The sequence below is a fragment of the Corticium candelabrum genome, chromosome 18 (assembly GCF_963422355.1).
Source record: "Corticium candelabrum chromosome 18, ooCorCand1.1, whole genome shotgun sequence".
In the NCBI taxonomy this organism is placed as follows: domain Eukaryota; kingdom Metazoa; phylum Porifera; class Homoscleromorpha; order Homosclerophorida; family Plakinidae; genus Corticium; species Corticium candelabrum.
In genome coordinates this window covers 3,379,876-3,404,875 of record NC_085102.1, presented here as the reverse complement: position 1 = coordinate 3,404,875, position 25,000 = coordinate 3,379,876, and the positions used below count along the sequence as shown (strand labels likewise).

The 25,000-nt window shown below is 42.8% G+C and overlaps 1 protein-coding gene and 1 pseudogene across 3 annotated transcripts; both read left to right on the top strand.

The window, feature by feature from the left end:
* The first annotated feature begins 3,177 nt into the window (after positions 1-3,177).
* On the top strand, positions 3,178-14,404 carry LOC134193995 (low-density lipoprotein receptor-related protein 4-like). 3 transcript variants are annotated; one of them, XM_062662882.1, is made up of 11 exons: positions 3,178-3,268; positions 3,344-3,439; positions 9,577-9,852; positions 10,232-10,469; positions 11,066-11,243; positions 11,331-11,465; positions 12,038-12,446; positions 12,504-12,901; positions 12,963-13,073; positions 13,228-13,642; positions 13,709-14,404. In XM_062662882.1, coding segments are annotated over exons 2-11 (2,559 nt in total). In that variant the 5' UTR covers positions 3,178-3,268; positions 3,344-3,437; the 3' UTR covers positions 14,106-14,404. The 3 variants fall into 3 exon arrangements, with proteins under 3 accessions (XP_062518866.1, XP_062518867.1, XP_062518865.1); XM_062662883.1 differs by having other exon boundaries at positions 3,344-3,457; XM_062662881.1 differs by lacking the exons at positions 3,178-3,268; positions 3,344-3,439 and adding exons at positions 8,444-8,788; positions 8,888-9,074.
* Positions 14,405-22,576: 8,172 nt separating this feature from the next.
* LOC134193685 (zinc finger SWIM domain-containing protein 1-like) overlaps positions 22,577-25,000 on the top strand; it is a 6,350-nt pseudogene continuing 3,926 nt past the window's right edge.

Here is a 25,000-nt window from a genome sequence, read left to right as displayed (position 1 = left end):
CGCCGTTTCTCCTGCCGTGAAGATGTCGCGCACAAGACACTAGGCCCTTCGAATCGTCTGTTCATGGAAAGTACTTGTATCTGACCCCAACTTGAAAATCGTGAGAGTTCTCCTTTAACGCCACGCATTCTGCGGAGGCAGCGGTATATGCTGTTAGCAATAGTCGGAAAGATACATGATATAGGTGCATGCACTCGACTGTGAACAAGTTGGTCGGATGCGAAGAATAATTACTAGCGAGGTCAAGAAAGATCGTGTCAAATTCGCATCATTTGTTGTCGAGCTGCAGCACATTTCTGGAACACAAAGTTTATTGGTCTAGAGAACAAGCAAGAACAAACTTAATCAATGACCAATCAAACCGGCAAACCATCGTCGGGCTTCCGCGTGTCTAGCAACTAAATCCCAGCAATCTACGCACTGTGGTCGATTTCAATCGTTCTCGCTCTCTGTCTCTCTAGAGAGCTGAATAGACCTTTTCACAGGGCGTGGCACTAACAACGTCATCGCCTACCGCGCGCCGATCTGGTTCGCTTTTGATGCATTGGCGTTTGTTAACCGCGTGAGTCTAGAGCAAAGTCAACAATTTTTCTTTCCGAACTTTAGCCGGTGCGTATAGCGATGCATCGAATCAGGTGAGGCCTCATTAGGACTCGGCTCTTGTGTGTTTTGCGTGTGTTGCAGTAATGAACTACCTCTTTCTGATCTCTTTCGTGACCCTACGCGTCATTTTGAGTGATGATTTAACAATGAGACTTGAAAGACGTCAAATGCGGGTACAAACGTGCGTACGTAATCTGTGATGCGTGTTCTGTGTGGTACGCACTTACCAAATGGTTTGGTTTGTACCTCCTGAATACTTCCTAGAAAGTGCGGCGTTTAGGGAATGACTGACGTGAAGAGGAAATCTTGAGACAAGTCTGGTGGTACTGAGAGGTAAGAAGAGAATGCTTGATTAACATTTCATCTTGATATAATGTCCTCAGCTGTACGTGGTTGTCATATAAATGAACCAGTAACTCAGTGTTGCTGTACTGTGTTTCACCTTTTGGAGTGTGTAGTTGCCGTGCCATCATGGTTATTTGCTGTGTTCCTGGATGTACCAATGTATCTGTATTTTTGTCACATGGATAAACTTTATTGCCATTTGATTGACGTTGACTGGTGGTTGCCAAGGGATACTCTACATCGAAGTCTACCACAGTCATTTAGAGAGACTTTCCTAAAAAAGACCTGCATCATTGATGCAACAGAATTATTTACAGAACGTCATTCAGATAGGGGTTTGCAATCAGCTTCCTTCTCCAGATACAAACACCACCACACTGTGAAAGCATTGGTTGCAATATCGCCATGTGGTCATGTTATGCTTGTGTCACGACTATTTACTGGTGCCATAACAGACAGGGACTTACCAAGCAGTCTGGTTTCTCAATAAATTTGTGCCTGGAGATCAAGCCATGGCAAACAAAGGGTTTGTTATTGCTGACATTCTCATCAACGTTGGGCATCTCTTGTGCTACCTCCTTTTCTTAAAGGAGGAGGTCTGTTTACTGAGGAGCAAGTCATTAATTAATTAAATGCCGACAAGTGGCTTCTCTTAGAATCGACATAGAGGGGTGATCAGAAGGATAACGAACCATAGCATTTTGCAATGTGTACGGGCAAGATACTGTAGTGTAAAGTTAGGTCTGAGGACACGTCACGTGCATCTTTGTTGCGAGGTCCCGGATGCGCTGAATGAATTCTAATCTTGCTCTTCGCGTTTGTTTCGATAGAAATCGACACACTCCCCGTGTAGCGCTTGCTGCAGAAACGTGTAGGTTGGATTCGGTGCAAATGCAATTAGAATTTGAAGAGAAACGAAAGCGATAGAAGAGTAAGTTTCGTCGGCAAGAGATATTCGATTGCTCGAAGCTTTGCGAAGGACGACGATGCATACGTTCTACACGGGACTGGTGTGGGCGTGTGTTCGAATGAACTGGAATGTGTAGCGTTTGAGTCATCGAGAAATTTTAGGCGGGGGTAGACCCCTCGAGAGGGAACCCGGTGCTTAATTTTTTTTAACATTTTTACGCAAACCTTCCCCTGTGTGCGCCGAGTGTGCGTGCCAATTTCGGTTGCGAACGGACAAAAGACGTGACCGCCAAACGAGAACACACACACACACACACAGACAATTTGAGCTTTATATATTAGATTTACTGTTTGTTCATATCTAACAAATTTGCATCCACCTCTTGTATAGATAATGTTGGCACGAGTCAGTGTGCATTGCAATTACAACTTCATACCATATTTCATGTCAACCAGCTTCCTAGATTTAATTTTTGTACGGTAAATTAGTAGTAATTAGTGTCATTGATATCAATTTTAGTTTGTAAAGGTCAATATATATTGGCTCTTGTTAGCATTCTGTACTCTTGTGTGTAATGCCCCAGGATACACTACCACTTGCTGTTCAATTTCATTTTCATTGTGTACACCATTTTTAATAGTAATACTCAATTATATTGCTACAACATTAATTAATTGTATTAATTAACAGAATTTCATCTACTTGCTACTTAAGGTCCTTTAATTCCCTAAACGCCGCACGTTCTAGGAAGTATTCAGGAGGTACAAACCAAACCATTTGGTAAGTGCGTACCACACAGAACACGCATCTTATATTACGTACGCACGTTTGTACCAGCATTTGACGTCTGTCAAGTCTCAATGTTACATCATCACTCAAAATGACGCGGTAGAATCACGAAGGAGACCAGAAAGAGGTTGTTTATCACTGCAAAACACGCAAAACACACAAGAGCCGAGTCCTAATGAGGCCTCATCTGATTCGATGCATCGCTATACGCACCGGTTAAAGTTCGGAAAGAAAAATTGTTGCTTTGGCTCTAGACTCACGCGGTTAACAAACGCCAACACATCAAAAGCGAACCAGATCGGCGTGCGGTAGGCGATGACGTCGACAGTGCCACGCCCTGTGAAGAGGTCTATTGCGATTCAAGAGCTCTTTTACCGTGACTCAGTTGTCGACGTGTATCGAGCATCCAGCAAGCATTTTGTCTTAAGTTGTAGTTGGTGCTCATCGCTGATTGCTGGTGGTTGCAGTACAAGTGTCCTCATTGTTTGAATATACGGGTATTTCTTCTGTAACCAGATACGGGTATGTTATACGGGATTGAGGTGGCTGTGAATGGACAGCGTCTCCACGTGTTATGTTGGGCTGTTTGGCGAGAAGTCGCGTTCTTACGTACGTTGGCAGGTGGGTTGAAGGAGTTTTTGTACTGCACAACAAGTCATTTGAGATTGAAGTCTGTTCTTGTTTTTTCCGATGCAGTACCCAACTCGGCAGCTGCGACACTGTCAGGTTCAAAGAATGCGAATCCGCTGCCTAATACGAAAGGAAAAGCAACGATTTAGAAGACAGGCGGATGTACGTAATCACGTGAAGGTGCTGTGTTTGTGTGTGTGTGTGTGTGTTTGTGTGTTTGCACGCGTGTGTGCGTGCGTGCGTGCGTGTGGGTATTTGTGTGTGTGTGTGTGTGTGTGTGTGTGTGTGTGTGTGTGTGTGTGTGTGTGTGTGTGTGTGTGTGTGTGCGCGTGTGTGTGTTTGTGTGGTGCAATAGCTCAGTTGGTTAGAGAGTCATAATAGTTAGTGTGTACATCCGGGACTTTGAACGGTCACAAGTTCAAGTTACAGTGATGACATAATTTCCTTAATTAAGCAAGAAACTAATACATATTTGTTTCTCTTGAATCAGGAGTATAAATGAGTACCTGGACATTGACTGGGGACCTAAGAAACATTCGGCTGTGATTTGACATCAGTCAGGGGGGGCCTTCTGAGACTTATGGTGCTCACACCACAGTTGGCTTCACAAGTCGGTGCTCCTGCGAGTACCTGACCCGGTTCCAGGAATTTGCTAGCACAGTCCCAGAGTTTCTGAGTAGTGCACAGCTCTACAGCTGGGGGCGTGACCTCTGAGAGGCAGCTCCTGACATTTAGGTAGGTTTAGGTTAGGTGTACTGTACAATGGCAGGCATGGTGAAATTTATCTGCCAGGAAGCTAGCTGTTGTAGTATTGATTTTCTTTCATCGCTTTTCAGCTTCAAGTTGTTTGTAGGATTATGAAAGTTATGAGAGATTGCAGGATAATTGGTCTTGTTGATATCAGTCTCACCTATTACCAACAGGAACGTACACTTCTGACTACACGGGTTGATGTAGTGCTCGTAAAGCGATACCTTCAGCATTGTAACAGACCGTATGTTTCAGAGGAAGAAGTTTTCTCCCAACCTAATCGCTGAGACAGATCAATTGTAATTAGTATTGAGAAGTCAAGCCTATCTAAACGCTGAATGCGTCTATGCCTGTGAGAACTCCAAAGAGAAAAATTGCACGGATTTGCAACTTTCCTTGAGAATATTCGTTTCTGTTAAAGTACGTAGTGGTATTGCGGACTAACGTGCTAGAGTAGAATAGAAGCAATCGTGTAAATAGTGTGCGTTTGACTTGCTTAAAACACGCCCCTTGTCTACCAGCCGTGTCAGGAGGCTAATACAGCACCACCCATTCATTCATAAAAAAGGAAAAGTTCAGTGTTTATTAGCTCAGAAGCTATTACAGTAGCAGACGTTTGCGGGATTTGTGCGTGTGAGACTATTGCATATAGGCGGTGAGTTACGCTGAGAAGCTCAGTCTAATGTGATTCAATTATCAGGTATTTATGCAATGTGTCAAAGCACCTACTGCCTGTTGTGCACAGAGAGAGCTTTAGATGACATCTGTCCTCAGCAACAGCCATTTTATGACTCAGTTCAACATTTTACATACACATTCTGGTGGTTTCTACTTGGAGCTGTAAATACAAACGGATTCAAACCGTAAATGGGCAAGGGACAAAACGCATGAATGATGACACTGACAACTTTTTCAGGTTGTGTTAAACTGTGACCGTTCCGCTTACGTGTCATCATCAAGTTAAGCCCTAGTGTGATTCTATGGATGAACTGGCAAATTTTGACCTACCACAACATTCGCCCTTTGGCTGTTATCAGAGGTCCCAAGCACATTTGTTTGACTTGGTTTCCGTTGTTGAGTACGCTGTTTGGGTACAAAAAGATCATCTAATCCTCAGTCTGCAAACTTTCGTACGTGACCTGACAGTATTCCAGTCTAGACGTATGACCACAATGTATTAATTAACCAATAGATCAGCAAGAAGGTTCCACTGGACGCAGTATGTCAGCACTGAAATTCAACGGAGCGATTTTCTTGTGGGAACTACTCCTTTTCTTCGAAATTTTTAAATCCGTATCACGTGAGTAAACAGTATAACATATAGTGACAGTGTTGTGTAGACATAGCGAGAGTGGTCGCACAAGCATTGCTATAGTGTAGTTGTATAGAAATGTCATTTGTGGTATAGAGAGTCAGACGTCTTGTTCTCCTCCTGTGTTTATGGTCATTTCGTTGGCAACAGCTACAACCCAGGATATGAAATCAAGCTTGTATGTAACACGGGGTACTACGTTCCCGGAGGCTACAAAAACTTCGTTGCTCTTCCACAGGTATCTGGAGTAAACAAGAAAGAATGACTTGTATTGGTAAGTCTAACTGGTAACTGCAGATGGATTGCATTACCTATTACGTGCATGACTATAGCCTAACGTTAAGTGAGCGGTGCATAAGACATTAAAATGGACCAATTACGTCACCAACCCGTCACGTGATTATTTTAATTTTAAAGTATACATATAATTTTTGTAAATCATAGATCAACAGCTTCAGAAGCAAAATCTTAATGAAAGAGAGCAATCGTTGCTCTGAGTACACACTATGCAGCAGCAGGCAGGCACCGTCCTAAAGTCCTAAATCCTAAATGTCAGAAGCTGTCTCTCAGAGGTCACGCCGCCAGCTGTTAAGCTGGGCCCTGTGCGCTACTCAGGAAACTCTGGGCCTGCGCTAGCAAACTCTTGGAGCCGGCCAGGCACTCGCAGGAGTACCGACTTGTGAAGTCAACTGTGGTGTCAGCACCCGAAGTCTCACTAGGACCCCAGTGGGTGATGTCACATCACAGCCAATGGCTCCTTAGGACCCCAGTTAATGCCCAGGTACTCATTTATACTCATGAGTAGAGAGAAGCAATTGTGTGTTAGTTTCTTGCCAAGGAAATTATGGGTGCGTTCGAATACTAGTTCTAGAACTGGAATTGTAGGGGGGAGAAAGTTCTATAGCGTTCGATTGGGAGTTCTGACAGTTCTAGAACTGTCAGAACAGTTCTAGCAGTTCTGCCCAGCGAGCTGGAATTGTTAGAACTGTCACGCCCTACATGCAAAATTCCCGCAGGTTAACGAAGTGAAATGACGGGTACAGATGCTGAGGCCGCCGTGGACCTTCTTGTTTGTTATAATGAACACTTGTGGCGACCATCGGCTTGTCAAACACCAGAAGAACGACATTTGGGACTGATTACAGTGACCTTCTTGGCGCAAGCAGCTCCAAAAAACCGAAAGCGAAAGCACTGCTGATGTTCGAACAGACTACAACAAGTGGAGTAGAAACGTCACGCTACTTCGTATTGACACTTACTGGAAGTATGAGCCTTTGCGCATGCTCAACTTGCTGACAGTTCTAAGCGTTCGTTTGCGAGCAAGAGTTTCAACAGTTCTGACAGTTCTGGCAGTTCCAGTTCTAGAACTGGAACTAGTATTCGAACGCACCCTATGTCATGGCTTGCCATCACTGTGACTTCAAACTACACAAACACACACACACACACACACACACACACACACACACACACACACACACACACACACACACACACACACACACACAAACACGCACGCACACGCACAGACATACACACACAACTCCTGGAATTTCTGGATTTCCCCCATACCCACTATGGGCTTCGGTATCGTAGAAGTTTTCGCCAAGAAGAGCGGTCATTGGCTTGTGACGAGTCAATAGTCAATCACACCAGGTCTCGTTGGATGGTATCAATCCACCTGTTCTTTGGACCATGCTGAGGGCGTTTCACATTATGCAACTTGCTTCTCAACAACAACTTTTGTGGACTAGAGGCGTTCATCTGTTGTAAATGACCAAGCCACTGCAATCTTTGATGTTGAATTTGACGTTCAATTGGTTCTTCCTTGGCAGATTTCAAATTGAAAGAATTTCTTATCTTGTTCAGTCTTGATACACCCAAGATAGATCTAATAAATCGCATATGAAAAGAGTTCAGTCTTCGAATATCTACTTGAGTGATTGCCCAAGTCTCACAACCATATAGTAAAACTGGCATCACTAGCGACCTAAAGACTCTCAGTTTTGTGTTCTTGATAAATCCTCGGTTTTAAAACCGTCGAAAGAGAAACAATAATGCGTTGTCTCTACCTTGTAAGTAAATCACATTCATATACTGATTTAGTTACAATCCGCAAAAGCACACCTCTAGCCACACTTTTAGAAATACGCAGTTTAGACAAATGGGTGCATAGTGACCATGCAGCTGCGAGTACAGCACATTGACTACTAGTTGTGACAATTTCACCAACTCACAGTTGCAATGTCACATTGCACTGTCCGACCACCAATCGGCAAAAACATCTGCATGCAAGAGAGTAAATTAGTACTAACTGTACTTCTATATCAATTGGCAATTGTGCTGTACATGCACACACGTCACAGGTGTAGAAGGCTTGTTCCTCGTTGCCCGGAAATGCTAATTGGTAGGCGTTTCCGATAACAGTTGACGCTGCATGAGCTGCACAAACAGCTTCGTCTACTAGTAGATCTCGTGTAGTTTGTATAGTTGCTATGTTGGCAGCCTGTCAAGTGGGCAAGAAATTCGCCCGTGACGGCACTGCGCGTCTACCTGACTGAGACTAAAACGTCGTAGTCTCGCATTCGTACAGCCACACCCTATACAAATCCTAACTCTAGACTTCCGGCGGGAATGTTATATCTCAAAGCCAGTCTATTGCTCTTGAGTACTGAGATTATATGTTTACCAATGTCTATCCACTTGCAATAGAAACCATGGAGGTTGACCAGCAGCTCTCGAGAGCAGCCAACAATAGAGCATAGTCTGCTCACAACATCAACACGTTAATTGCATCAGTTGTTTGCTGACAAACAAATTGAACTTCACACGCCCTTTCTCGTGAAATACAAATACACAGAAGGGGTGAAGATGATAACCGATTTCTGAGTAGAGATTGTGCATGCAACTTGATGTGTCAAGTGTTTATATACTCTAACAGCGTGAAACGTTTGATAACTAATATCCTGGTTGAACAATCAAAATCCGCTAATTTACCACCCCTAGGCACTAGCGATAGCAAACGTAGTGATGCGAACATGAAAACTGATAATTACTCGCACCGCATTATCCCTTCATCGTCTCAAGTATAAATATAGCAACAGCAGACCATTCTATCTCTGCAATGTCTCAGACGTCTACTGAAATTTTGAATTTACAATGTAGTAAACACATGCTTAATTTGCAACCGGGCGTGGTAAAATTCTTTCGAAAACTGCCCGACGGATGTGGCTAGTATAGGTGATACTGATTTCCCGTTAATTTTCTCACTGTGACTGTGACACTGTGAAATCTATCAGACACAACCCTCCAATTGTTGCTCATTCAACGCTTTGCAGATCTAGAGTCCGCTCCAAGTGGTGACTAAACAATGCAGCTGCAATCCTTTGCTGCTTGTACTCTTTTCTGCTTGCTGGCTACTTATGCTTCGACGGTGTCAGGGTTTGAAGGTAATAGATCCTAGAGAGAAGTAACTGGCACGACTCACTCACTGGCACGACTCACTCACTGGCACGACTCACTCTTGTTCGACAACTTTCCTTTCATAGGTAGCACTTTTTTCGTCGGTCACGCCCATAACGTGGTGAATGTTACGTTCAACGCCACGCACCACCAAGCCGGTTTCTTGTTTGCAAACGGAAACGCGTCTGCCGTAGTCGGAGAGATACGTGGATTAGACTGTAGCAAGAAGGACAAGGTCATGTGCTGGTCGGATGCGAAGAATAACGAAATCAGGTAAGTATAACCACAACTCTAGAGCTAAGTATGTACGTGTCGAATTCGTCGTTTGTCGTAGATCTGCAGCACGTTTTCTTGTACCACGTAGCAAATGCTAACGCGCCATTCTAGAACAGCAATATTGTGTGTTTGTCGAGAGAACAAGCAATAACCGAATGACTGCACAGTCAAACCGGCAAAACCTAGTGTCCCGTATAGATGCCAACTCAAATCCCGTATATGCAACTCAAATCCCATCCTAGAACAATTCAAATCCCGTAAATAACAATTCACTACACATTGCAGTCGATTTCAATCGTTCTCGCTCTCCCTCGAAAAAGTTTTGAACTGAATTGCGCTTCAAGAGGTTACAGCAAATCTGTCAATCGATTTGCGAATGCGTTATCGTGTTGCCTCTATATTTACTGACGTCACTGTCATAATTATTATATCAATTCAAATATTCACAAATAATTGCCTAATCAATTTTTACACGTCTAAGTTACATCCGATTTTTTAGGTGCTCGGATTCGGAATCGATCGAGAAGTGCGCCGATGATCGGTTTGATTACCATATCAAGTCTGTAGCCTGGAATCTAGAAAGAACCGGTGGAGTCGCTCTGCATCAGTGCAACACGATGGTCTACTGGACCGATTTGGGCCGATCGACGATTAGCGTGATGAAAGTTGGAAAAAATAATCTGGACGAGGTAACGCGCGGAGTGTCTAAGGACATTCTGACGGCAGAGGACGGACTTGAAGAGCCGCTTTCGATTGCAGTCGACTCGTGCGCGGGGTATGTATACTGACTTGGTAGTGGCGGATTTAGAGGGTGGCGCAACAGGGGTGCGCCTAAACCTTTGAGACCGGAAGTATAGTGCACCGAATTGTTTTCTGAGGTATTTGAGTATGCGCAAAAGCAGATTGTATAAAACAATTTAGAACTAAAATGTGATTTGCATGAAAGTGGCGCTTGGCAATGTAATTTTTTTTCATAATTCTGTTATCAGTATTTAGTAAAATGATAATTAAGTTAAAACAGATGTGTTTGATTTTTGTTTCGTGACGTCACATTGCCTGTACCCTACAGTGCTCGTATCCTTTCTGGATCTGCCATTGTGTAATACAATAACAATCTCTAAGGTCAATACAATCATGTCGGTGCATTGTTTTAGGTATATATTCTTTACGGATGTGGGACCGTTTGATGTGCAAGTGGCGAGAGCCGAGACGGACGGATCGCGCGTGAAAACACTCGCCACTCGCACGCCCGATCGTTCGGCCTTGCGTTCCCCGCAGGCTCTCGCTCTCGACCGTCTCAAACAGATCGTCTTCTTTGGCGACAAACACCGTCAGGAGATATACAAGATGGACTACAACGGCAACAACTACATGAAGATAACAAGAGCAAGGGTAGGCTTGTTCTTAATTAACTGGATGCCATTCTGTATAGTTGTTACGAGCGAATGATAGTTACATAGCACACAGTGAGTCCTTTTCTACCGACGTATGCATGTAACACAACAAACAACAGTAAACACTATAGTATGTGACGTCAGTCTAAGTCTTACATATTCGTTTTATTCTCTACGTCTGTGCACAACTGAGAAAGTTGAGGGGCACGAACCGCCAGTGCCCCCGCGGTTCTTTCATCTATAAGACTTTTTGATTGCGCTTAGAGTTGTGACTCTAATTGACAAGCGAGGGGTAATAGTCTATAGTCGTTACTAGTTCAAATTTTCCAATAACTTTAACGCATCTATGTCTGCGTCCATATTCGCCTCACACTGACTGACTCAACGATCTCTCATCACTACATTTATACTGCCGATAAAACCACGCCCAACTCATTCATTACTGACACTAGTCAATCGCTGCTATGCAAACACCGGTGTAGCTCCTCCCACTCATAATACCCGTATCACATGCAACCCCTGTTATCACGTGGATAACGTGACAGTATGATTGTGTATATATTTGTTACGTTTATTGTTTGTTTGTTTGTTTAGGCGGGACAGATCAACGACATGGCTTTGGGATGCAAAGGTTTAGGTCTTGTCTACACGGTTGCTACTCGCAACGATCCTGCCTACTTGCATGTTGGAGACTCTGAGCCTCACAAGATGAATTTCAGTGTTGTATACAAAAGCTATTACGGTGTTTGCTCTTATTGCGATCACTGCCAGTGTATGTTGATGATCAGCAGGCATATATGAGTGTATGCATGCACTCATACAGCAGAATAGCTAATATACCTTCTGGGCGTTTGTTTAGGTCAGAGCCTCAGTCCGTGCTCACTGCAGAACGGCGGCTGCAGTCATTTGTGTTTCACCTCACCTTCAGGAGAGAGAAGGTGCGACTGCCCGCTCGCATATAGACTCGACGATCAAGACAACACTCAATGCAAAGGTACATACACAATACCCTGAAATGTTGTACACACACACACACGCACGCACGCACGCACACGGACACGGACACGGACACGGACACGGACACGGACACGGACACGGACACGGACACGGACACGGACACGGACACGGACAAAGGACACGGACACAAAACACACACAAACACGCACGCACATACGGACACTCGCACACACACGCAGACACGGACACGGACACTGACACAGACTCCGACACGGACACTCAAACACATATGGACACGCACGCACATACGGACACACGAACACACGGACACACGCATACACGGACTCAAACACACACACACACACACACACACACACACACACACACACACACACACACACACACACACACAACACACACACACACACACACACACACACACACACACACACATATACACGCACGCGCGCGTACACACACACACACACACACACACACACACACACACACACACACACATGGACAAACACACACACACGGACAGCCGTACACACACACGAACGCACGCACGTACACACAGCAGTATTTGTATATGACGTAATCATTTAGTTGCAACCGATCACCTGTTGGTCGCCAACGTTAAAAATCTCTTGTGGATCGAAGCGATGCAAAATAGCAGCTTGTTTGGAACAGACTCGAAAGTCTTACCCATCGGTCATCTAAGAAGTATGGTCGCACTCGACTACGTGAAACGCTCCGGACACTCGTATATCGTGTATACAAACAATTTCGCCGTACAGCGCAGTCGACTCGACGGCTCAGAGACGCTTACGATCGTCGGCGGGCTTCCGGATGCCAAGGGCATTGCAGCAGACTGCGCAACAGGCAACATCTACTACACTGATCTCGCAAAGCCTTTAATCGCAGTGTCAAACTTTGACGGTACGCTGCAGACGGTCTGCTTTTCAAGTCCGACAGTTAGCAAGCCATTCTCTCTAGCACTAAACATTAAGATCGGGTAAGACCAGCATTAGCTACCTCAACATAATATTACCACAAAATTTGTCTTTGGTAGGACGTTTTACTTCAGCGATATCGACAGGTCGGCTATCTATGAGGCATCGATGGATTGCACTGGGTCACCGAAGGTGCTCGTTTCCGTCTACATGGCAGCGGGTTTGACGCTCGATGAGAGCGCTCAGCTTCTGTATTGGGCCGAGTTTGCGCAAGCGACTATACACTACGTCGATCTTAAGACGAAATTGCAAAGTGAAATCTCTGTTTCCTTCTCCTACATCAGAAGACCGTTTGACATGACACTACTCGGAAATTACTTGTACGTTACGGACTGGGTGTCCCACTGTGTTAGCCGCGTGCATAAAACGTCCGGTAGCGTGCAAGGCGTATCGTGCAACCACAACCCAAGGCTCAACGGCATTGCTCATTTACAGAAAACGTGCACGAAGGCATCAGGTGCAAAGAGTCGTTGTCACGCGACGCCTTTTCGGTGTTAAACGGCTGTTCACTGTCGTAGGCGTTTGCAGTACGTGTCGTCACCCGCAGATGTGCATGCTCTCGTCTGGAAGCTCATCGTACGTGTGCGTATGCCCGAGTGGGTTGATCACCAGTGGAAGCAGCTGCATACGTAAGTGTTGTGTCGTTCTAGAAAGTTCTATCTACAATGACTGCATACCAAAACAGCTAAAGTCTAGTATATACGCATGCATATTCTACCACTACAAGTCTGTCTATACATCAGTCAGCTCAAGGACGTGCGTTTATCGTGTTCCGCTTTCTAGTTCCAAGCGAAACCTTCCTTCTCGCGGCATCGATGAAATCTATCATTGCTATCCCCGTAAGAGAAAGTGCGTCGTGGACCGCGCGACTTCCTCTGCCTCCTCAGACAAACCTCGTCGCCATAGATTACGACTACAAAGGGAAGCGAGTGTTTTGGACAAACGTTGATGCAAAAAATATACAGTCGGCGAATCTAGACGGAAGCAACGTGACAACGGTGCTTTCTCACGACCGTCATCGAGACGTTTGTCGTCTCTGCGTGCCGGACGGACTCGTTTACGACTCTACGAACGACCGTCTGTATTACACGGACTATCGAGCCAACGAAATATGCTACGTCACGCCAGACGGTGAGGTTCATCGCGTCGTGGACGGTCTCGACGGCCCGAGATCTCTCATCGTGAGACCCGACCAAAAGTGAGTCCAAAACAAAGCAATATTTCTATACTTCATCCAGGTTTTTCATCCGGGTTTTTCACCTAGTAAGTTGTACTTCACTGAATGGGGAAATAATGCCACCATCTCTTCGCTGGATATCTCGAGTCGCGTATCCGAACATGCAACACCTAAGGTACTGCTCTCGACGGGCATTTCATGGCCTAACGCTTTGGCTATGAGTAAAGACGGAAAGACTTTGTACTTTGGAGACGCCAAGGAAGATTACGTCGCCTCATTCGACTTGCAATCGCAACGCGTCACATATATTACTAATTCGACTCACATCTATGCCCTTGACGTGTACGATGACTACATCTACTGGACGGACTGGGACAGTGGCGTACACAAGATTCCGGTCAAAGGCGGTACCGTGATCCAGTTGGCGACCAGAAGCGACGTGCATCGAGCATCCGGCATACGGGTGTTCAGGCCGAAAGAATGATGCGAGGATCACGTTTTGTCGTTTGTGATTGTGCCTGGTAAGTTGTAGTTGGTCCTCAGCATTGGTAGTGATTGCAATGAGTGAACATTGTTTGATCTGTGGTTCGTCTGTTTGCTTTCTTGACTCGCTCTTGGGCAAAGATAATTGCTGCATGCATCTCTTTGTTCTATTGATGTTGCGCGTGTTGGGTGACGTTACGTTATGCAAGATTATTCACACTGACCACTGTTGTTGCCGTGACGTTAACGTACTGTACTCATTTTAGTAACGTAATCTAAGACGTTGAGATAGATTCAACTTTCCCGGTTAACATAGTAAGCAATTACTCAATCTTGGAGCAGTGCGTGGGTGTCTCTCTTGAGCATGCGCAATTTCCTGCTGTAAGATGTATACCGACGAGATGCTTATTGACCTTGTGTACACGAGTGCCCGTGCTTATACAACGTCATAAACGCGGATTTCAAGATCAATTTGTTAATAAAAAAGGATTTGTAGAAAGTTATTGCCACAGCCTTGGAAAGTACATGTCAGTGTTTCTCAAACTGGATGTCACACATAGACAACCACTGATAATTTAGTTTTCCTTTGCGGTTGCCTAGCGTCCATGCATGACGTCATGAATGGGACACTGACAGTATGCGAGGAGCTCAATGTGAATGCTATGAGAATGGCATGTTACGTAACGGTACGTTACGTAGATAGCTTTTTGTTAGTAAAATTTTTACGTCACGTTACGTTTCGTGTTTAGTGTAAATTTGAGGAATGGACAGTAGGTATTGTGAACAGGGCTTATAAATTTTGATGAAACAGTACTCCAAAAGTATCATCAAATGTGTTTTTATGAATTTTTTGCGCCAAACTCTTTATCAATCAATTAATTCTATTGAAATAACCTGCACATCATTTTTCAAATTCTTTGGCAAACTGGATCCAATAAGTACATGATATTGCTTAACAAAACAGTCAATCTCTGATAACCTTGTCAAGCCGATAATTACCCTATCACAAGGTACGGTAGTACCTTTTGTGTAGGGATTGCTCAGGTTATGGAGCGTTGTGGGGCGTAGTCGTTAAGAGCCAATCAGATAGGCCAAACGCTTATGAAAGAGTCTAGCACCAAAACTGTGTAATTCGATCATGTTTGTCATTGTCCGGTCTAGTCTAAAATTGTTTGCGATCTGCGTCGCACACAGGAGCAAAATTGACAAAGAATTACATACACATAGCAATCTATACAAGAACCCAACATTTGCAACGCATATTCCGTATTTGATAAGCTTTGCCTTTGACTACTGAGCCAAGTTCTATTCCAACTGCCGTTGTATATTCAATTCTGCACGCACAGAAAAAAGAACAACGCAATAGCACTAAAATTAGGATCCATATTCGCGCAACGTGCGCTAGGATACCATGGTACCGTATACCACCTGTGAAGCACTTGAGTAAACTACCTGTGAATCATGTCTAACGAAAGCTGTTACATATAAACAAGTTTAATTAACTTAACGCTAGAGAAAACGAGCTAAGTCTTAGACATGCGTGTAGAAGGCTTACAGGCCCTAGTGAAGACGTGTACCTCCTGTACTCTCATGAATATCTCAGATGAAAACTGTCACTTCATGACACAACCCTTCACAACCGTTTACTGCAGACGTTTACCGTAACGAGGAAATAGAGCATTGAAATTACCTGTGTGGGCGTGGTTAGTACCCGTATGTGCCATCAGAGTGTGACTGCTGGCCAACAAAGGAGAAAAGGTACCTGTGCACTTTTCGAGTTAAGGATTTTGAGACATATGGTGGCTAGTTGTGATTATTGACTAAAGCAAACTGGGACACCAAACGTATTATGCAAGTTAGTCTCGCGTAGCCAGACTCTTTACCCGCGTCGCGAAAATATGTTGCTTTTGAAGTCGTCGTGTTCCCGATTGTACACGATAAACGGACAACAAAAGACCGGATGAGCATGGCACTACTCAGTAGTTAGTGTTTACGTATCTCTTATCTACACTGGCTGGAATTTCCTTCTCTTCTTGGTCTTTTTGCGAATTGCGTTGCCATGTGAGCGACGCACTTATGTCTCTGCGAACGTGTAACTTCTATGTGTAGTTACACAACACCTCAGGGCGTCGACGACATTCTAGACGTAACTTAATTAGTTGTGTCTGCCCGAGCTGTTGTGTGTGTTCTTAGGCTCATGTTTTGTTGCCTCGTGCTAGCTAGAAGTCGACACAGAGACAGGCAGAGTGCGCTCACTGCGTAGTCGGGCCCAGTGTGAAGACGTCCGGTTCTTGATGTCATTGTTGTCGACACCCGGAGCGGCGCCCGAGTGCTGTGTAGTCACATATAAGTTACACATTCGCAGAGACCTGACTGCGTCGCTCACATGACAACACAATTCGCAAGAAGACAAAGGAGAAGAAATTCCAGCCAGAGTAGATAAGAGATAAGTAACCACTTAGTACTGAGTAATGCCTTATATGTTTATCCGGTCTTTAGTTATCCGTTTATTGTACAAACGGCAACACGACGACTTCAAAGCAAGCGCACCAGACCCTATTTTTGCAGAAGTATGATGCGGGAAAAGATTCTGGCTACGTGAGACTACACGCAAGTTCAATCTGGGAGCCTTAAAAGGAGACCCTTTAGATTAGTTTAAAGAACATATTTCCCTGCATTTTGGGTTCGCTCACAGCATTTGGTACGGTTAAACCTACAGTATTTACTTTAAAATTAGGTAAGAGGGTAAGACTCCGTGCTACATACAGTGAATCGTCTGAATAACTCGTGGCCCATTCTTTGCTTCTGTGGTTGGCTGGACCGTAAGCTTCCTGCAGGAAGATACAACGTCTTGTATCTTTGTTTCAGGAAGTTGTAGGATTTGTTGAGAGTTCTCCTCTAGCTAAGTACCTCATCCCTAGACCGGATGTTAATTGATGTGCTTCAGCTACCGTAAAAAGTGCAATTTTCGAATATTGACAGGACCGGAGTGACCGTAGAGCTGTCTAGACCTGATACTGTATGGGAGATTGCATGCAAAAATTATACGCCTCTAATAATGAATAAGACTAAATCTAGCGCTTTATACAGGATATTGCAATTGTTACATGTACTTTCGTCATTCTTTATGATTTATGTTTGCTGGAGGAACTGAAACTAACATTTTGATGACGCTAGCTGTAGCTCTATAGTCTAGGTTGCAGTGTAGGCTTGAGTTTGGTTTATCTGTCGTTAAGTACGCGAAACGCTCTTGCAAAATACACAAGAAAACAAACACTTCTAGAGCAGTAATTGTAAACCAAGTCAAATTGTCCATCCTAATACCGCTCAAAGAGAAACGAAAACCGAGTGTGAAAGACATTCACGTTGCACATTTTATGTATCAGCTGTCACCTGCAGCATGCAGCCAATATGATTAGGAAACTATGATACAACGTTTACAAAATTGCTCTCACATGTGGTGAAATGGACGTCGGTTGCATCTTCTCGCAATACGGCTCACTGCCATTCTGTGTTAACCATCTGCCATTCCTGCCACAAGTCAAGTCTTGAGAAGTCTCCGGACGGTACCCTGTTTCGCAGGTGCATGTAGCTGTTGCTGGAGCAAACTCGTTTGTCTGATTTTGTACTCTGACGTGATCAAGTGCAGCCAAGGAATTATTACACACTACAGCTGCATATTAATAAAAGTTATCTAAAAATTTCACTTTCCGATGCTTCAAATCTTACCAAACACTTGGATCTCACAAACTTGCAGAAGAGCTCTTGACTGTGGTTGTGGGAGGGTTAGTACTACATATTGACTAGTGCGGGGGAAATCACACGGGAACACTGGAATCTTGTCTTGAACTGACGAGTATGGCTTTCCACAGCGATTTGATGCATTGACCGACGAAGATAATGCACGTGAACGAGACCTAAGACGTGTGTTTGTCACATGTACTGTCAGATCAATTTGCTTCGCTCGATGTTTTTTACCCTTTCGTAAAAACAATTTAATATCGGTGATGAAATAGTTGTTTTTCAAATCGACTAAAAACCAAGGTCTTTTGGCAATGTTTTTCCGTAATGTCGAAGAACACTTTAGAAAACCATGACCACGTCCTGAATTCTGTTCCAGTATACTATTTATTGCATTTTCGGCTGTCATTGTCGTGTTGTCAAGTTTTACTCTGCCCGGATATTGTTTAACTGTTGCTCCCACATGCGAAAGATTGACCTGTTGTCCTGTAATGAAGACAAAAAGGTGCATGTTTAACCATAACATGACAAATGAGATATTACGGCAGTGATTCATACCTCGGTAACTTTGCCCAAGTACTTCAACTTCGTCTACATGCAAGTCTGAAGACGCTGATGTTTGCAAACGAACAGAGGTCACTAACATGGGAAACGGTAATATCCACTCGTATCGACAAAGTCCTTTTTGGTCAATTTTCGTCTTCAATATTTTCATAGTACCGTAAAATAGAGTTATATTCAACGACGGAAGACTGTAATCACTATTCCCAACCACAATCTTTGAGATTTCTGAAAGCCGCAACAGACTGACCTTCCATTTAGAGGCCACTATTTTCGTGGATTCGTTATAGATTCTACTGCCATCGACGAATGAGGCAGACAAGGCATTTAGTGGGGCTGTTGGACGACCTTTAGCCAAATTTATTCCAAAATCTAGAAAAGAATGTGTAAACTCTTTACCTTTTTCAAATATTAATGAATCAAAGTAATACTTGAATCGTGCTTTCTATTTCTGTGGCAATTCTGTAAAACTAACATGAGTGACTTGATTTCACGTTTTTATTTAGCAATAGGATAGGCAAATCCAACCTCTGCAGTCTTTGCGACATTGTTGCAAACTGTCAAAGTTGTTTCCATTGGCATCACATCCTCCCCAACAGCAGGAAAAATATGTAAACAACAAATACACGACAGAAATATATATTCTAAGAATCTGCTTATGCTCAGGATATCTCCCAGTAAAACGAAAAGACAAAATTTGTATGTTAGAATTGCATGCATGCACACTCACAAAATCAGAGATTTGGCTGTTTATCTAGTACTTGTTGCATGCAGGTGAAATTAGCTAAAAATGCTCTAATCGTCGGTAGCAACGGCTTGTGATAACTTCACGTGAACAAACAGAAATTTTTATGCAAACGTTTGCCACACTGCAAATGGAGTAGAACAAATCAGCGTGCAACCGACTGCTAACTGCAATGTGTTTATCTTACTGCATGAGCAGAAGTGTGATGTGTGTGTGTGTGTGTGTGTATGTGTGTGTGTGTGTGTGTGTGTGTGTGTGTGTGTGTGTGTGTGTGTGTGTGTGTGTATGTATGTGTGTGTGTGCGCGCGCGCGCGCGTGTGCACGTGTGTGTGCGTGCGTGAGTGCATTGAGTCTTTCAAAATTTAGTCAATTATTATTGGATCCGTTAAATTTAATTAATTAATTAAAATTTATAAATTTATAAATTAATTAATTAATTAAAGAAAATTTTGCATTATAGAGTGGAAGAGTTAAAAACGGATTTACAAGAAAAACAGCATCTGCATTGCAGTCATCTGAAGCAAAGAAGAACGGTGGCAAGATAGACAAGGGCAACAGGGCAGCAAAAGCTCAATCACAAGCTGACAAAAACGAAGCTGCAAAAACGTAGGTGCATGCTGATACATCGCTGTCAAGTATGACAAGACAAACAGTTAGACTCTTTGTGTGTTGCGCGAGTTTGTGTGTAGGCGTGTCTTCAAAACTTTGCGGTTTGTCGTTTGTCTTCCAGCCTGTACTTGTATGTATACAATGTGACAATATTTTTTGGGGTACACTCCGTTTATGCTTAGAGCCGTACAACAAATCAGTACTGCAAACTTGCATTAATTAATTACAGCCGTATGTGCCACAATCAATGACCCCTCAAATGTTAATTAACTCGTGTTGATTAGAACATGGCAGAAAGTGCATATTGTCTGGTGTAACGTGCACTAAACAACATAGCCAAATCACGTGACTCAAACACTCAGTGCTCTAGAGACATTTTGTGTACAAAATCACTTGACACACGTAGCTAATGTTCATCAGCCACAAAATGATAAACGAAGTGGCTAGAGAGCCGGTACAGGCCCCGGATGCGGAAGACTTGGAGTGCCCGGTAATTTGCACGTGACTGATGATGTCATGCTAATTAGAAGCGACGAATGGCGGGAAGTCCGACTGATTTCGCATTCTTTTCTGTTGGGAAAAAATTCAACTCGTTCGCCGACCTACAAGAGCGATTGTCGGTGTATGAATCATCAACATATACAAAATTATGGAGAAGAGACTCGAGAAGTGTTGAGGCTGCCATCAATCGTCCCTTTCCTGACGCAATTACATACTACGAGATGACGTATAGCTGCATTCACGGAGGCAAAAAATTCGCTGCCCGTGGAAAAGGAAAGCGGTCTACATCGTAAGTGCAGCTTGTGAGTTAGCAATCGTTTAGGAATCCAAGGACCTACACCTTTTCCATGGTGATGGGTCAAATTGTGGCCCCAGGCTAAAATACTGTACATACAGTAGTCTCAGATATAAAGAACAAATGTAAAAAGAAAGAGTAATTAACTATGCTCGGCAAATACTGTTATTATATATATATATATATATATATATATATATATATATATATATATATATATATATATATATATATATATATATATATACAGATAGTTGATCAATGAAACCTTTGATGTAGTGTTACATCTGCAGCGTACTGTACTACACTATTGAAAATACATAAATATACCCAGTATACATCAATGCTGCTTTACCATCTTCACTCTTTCTTCACACTTTCTAAAGACAAAAACGTCTTTCAATGATCGAAGCATGTTCAAAATACAGCAAGGCACGGGCTGGGTAAAAATGCTAAGAATCTCTCACATCTACTAGTTTGTATCAGGGTGGCGGTGTAGATGCATTTGGATATTCTATATTCTACAATTCTTAAGCAAATTTGAAAATTACCACATTTAATATCAACTAGTCAACAGTAAAATAAATATCAACAATTGTTGGGGTACAGTTTCAGACATTTGGTTGATTTGTTTTGTAAAATTCAACCGGTAACCTGAAACATATTTGTATATCATATTACATACTATTTTTGTAATTTTATACAAGCACAATTTCTACATTTAAAAATACACCAAAAATTTAGTCATGCTGTTACTTCTGTACCGAAGTGCAAAGAAACGTTACTTGTGAGTGTTGCCTGACTTGAGTGCAGTATCCAAACCATAAAAGAGCAACAGGATTTCCCTAAGATGTAGGGTTTACGATCAGTTCCATAACAAACCATAATTAAATATTCCTTGTACGTACAGTACTAAACATAAACTTCAAAGGATAAGCAAACACATCAAACTGCACATAAGCTTAACTAATTCTTACCAGAATTTTTGCTAATGCAAATTTCTCAAATTTTATAACTTTAGTATTTGCACGCAATACCCTTTTTTCATTTAATTTTCCAATTACGTTTTCATTGTGTTTTGTATTTTTCTGGTGCTTTCCATCAACAGGACTTCTAGGAAAGACTGCCGATTTGAATTGTCCCTAAGAGCTTCTGAAGACGGTCAGTCACTAGTTGTGCGAAGATTTAAAGAGAGCCATAATCATGAAATATCAAGAGTAAGAATAATTAATTCATCTTGTACATGTACATGTACTGTACCAACACATACCGTATTATCTCTAACATAAACACGTCCTCAATTTTTCAAAGGGCCTGATAGATGTGACTTTATTAGTTAAAGATCAGACTGTGTCTTATGTAATTTCAATGTTGTTTAACTCAACATGGTTACAATAGCAATACAATTTAGCTATCATTTATTACCATCCAATACATTACGTTTGACTACTGGTAATAGGTACTTTGCGAGATGCGTGCTTTTATTGGATACTGTGCCTTTTATTCTTTGTATGAGGTCCCGTAGCGTGCTTTTATTGGAGAAATAACTGTACTGGAGACCTGTGTTTATGTTAGAGACAGTACGCTATTCACCAATACGGTAGCTGCATTAATACTAAATAGTATTATTTGAATATTATAAACCTGTACAGGAACTGTTCAAACAACTGCCCAGTCAGAGAAAGCTAACATTAGAAGCAAAGGAAGAAGCTGAAAAGCTTATAGAACTGAAGCAAATAAAAAAATTATTCAGAACAAGCTGGCAGAAATGACAGGAAACGTAGTGCTGCTAAAAGACTTTAGCAATATTAGTACTGGTATGAGAGCAGAAAAGACAAGAAACGATTTAAATACAGCTGTAAAGCAACTGACAGACAAATATGGTACATGGCTGTTATGAACAGCTCTCCCTGAAGTTGCATTCTTTGTACGTTGTGGTGCTTTGCTTGTAGGAGCTAGTGTGAATGTTGTCGTCAGTGACAATAACGTGTTGCAAGGCATCTTCTTTCAGGATGAGGAGATGAAGCAGGCGTTTTCAGCATACGCAGAACTACTATGTATTGATTGGACTTACAAGCTGCTGGAAGTGAGATTTTCTCTCTCTATAATGCTTATAGAAGATGGCAATGGCCACTCTAAAGTGGCTGCTGCATTCTTGTCATTAGAAGAATCCAAGGCATCAATTACACGTGTAGCAAATATTTTCAAAGAAAACAGTCCTGAATGGAAGTCTGTAAGAGTGATTATGGATGATAAAGACATGACAGAGAGAGAGATGTTCTTGCTGCCAGTTTCCCTTCTGCTGCTATTTTGATACGCTTAAACCACACATTGCGATCGTTTCGAAAAGAGATAACGATGGAGAAGATGGGCATTACCTCTGGCCAGCGAAGCACATGCCTTGAAATGGTACAGCAAATGGCCTATGCTCCAAGTGTAAAAAGTACCTGGATCTGTATAGGCAGTTTTAAATTGTGCTCCTCCGATTGTGTTGCAGTATTTTGATGATCAGTGGCACCCTATTAGGAAGTAGTGGACGATGGGATAAAGTATAGCACAGGGAATTTCCTCAACAATACCAACAATAGATTGGAGTCCCTGAATGCAAAGTTAAAATCAGTAATATCACGGTACTCATCACTAGAAACATTTGTTGACAAGTTCTTTCTTATTTTACGAGTGCTTCAATCAGAACGAGACTATCAAGCAAGCCTGTGTACTCTCAAAGTCCCTGTAACATACCATTCTATCACTGATGCAGCAATGATTAACTATATGAAGTTACATGAACATATGCCTACAGATTTGTTGTCAAACAGATGGATATGAAGACAAAGGTACAGCTCGCAAATGATGGCAACCAACATTACCATGTCGCAAACAACGATAGTTCAATAGTAGTCACCCCCGCAACATGCAAGTGCATGACTTGGCGGTCAATGAGGTTGCCTTGTCGTCACATACTGCCAGCTCGATCTGATCTCGGATTGAACATGTTCACTGAAGAACTTTGTGACAGAAGATGGTCTTTAGATTACTACAAATCTAACTACAGAGCATTTTCACCTATTGCTCATCAAAGCCCGTCTACAGCAACCATCTTTAGCTTTGAAACACCCTCAAGAAAAGTACACTCTCAGGTGCGTTGTCAAAGTGATTCTCAACTGTTACATAAATTAGCACGTGTCCGTGTTGCAGTTTGAAAAATTCCATCAGGCTTCAAAGATTGCTACCAAACTAGCTAGTTTAGCTTCAGAAGCATCAGGAGTCAATTTCACCAGCAGATTGAATGTAATGAAAGAGTTGGTTTCTGCTTGGAAAAATGGACAAGAAGTGAAACTGATCAGTGGTAAGACTCTGCTAGCGTCCATGCATATTGCAAACATATCTTTAACATCATACAACCATATTAATTCTTTTGTGCCAATAGATTCAATTGAAGGAGAGAAACATGATGAGGTCTTACAACTACTGCTTAATCTTGACAAACCGTTGACAGGTAATTGCCTGTCAGCATCTACGGATACCTGTGTATCTACATACTTACATACCTACTTACCTACATACTCTTGTTGGAGATACATGTATGGGTTAGGGGCACCAGCCCCTCAAAATCACCAGGGGATCGAACCCGAGTACTTCCGCTTCATGACCCCGGCCTGAGTTGTTTTTAAGCAGACCTCCACGTATATTCCTAGGTGTGCACGCTGACTAACTGAAGTATTACTACATGTAGGAAAGATACAGTTACGGTTCGTCAATATGACCCAAGTCAATCCGCATGATGTCCATGCAAAGTCAATCATCGACCTTCATAATACTTGCCATTAGCTTGATCGACTGACTGACTAACTGACAAAAAAATCATTACACACAAGCTTTTGTTACATACAAAACACTAAAGCTAGAAATATTATCCATGGTAGTTCAAGTCAGTAGAATCACAGCAAACTGACTGGCTGACTCACTGACTGACGATAATTTATTAGACACAAACTTCTACGTACAGAACACTAAAAGTTCAAGTCAGTAGAAGCACGGTCTCAGCGCTGATGGACTCACTGATCGAATTGATGAGAGACTACTACAGTATTACCCGCTCAATTATCCGGTTGGGGCAACCAATTATCCAACTCAGTCAATCAATTACCCGATTGGGGCAACCAATTATCCGACTCATGGTTTTAATGATGAGCAGTGTAGATATATGGAAGCGCCGGTTAGAGGAATAATAGTGCGTACTGACGGATGTTGTCGCCGTACTGCTGCACCAGTAAACAGGGTAATTCTTGTTTTCGCTATTAATTAATCGCGGAGGAAAACCATCAGTAATTGTCTGGTAATTAATTATCGCTCACCAGAGCGGATGACCACACAGAGACATGGCGCAGTTGCAGCTGTTGCAGCGAGGGTCAGACTCTTGTCACAGAAAGACGGCAACTTC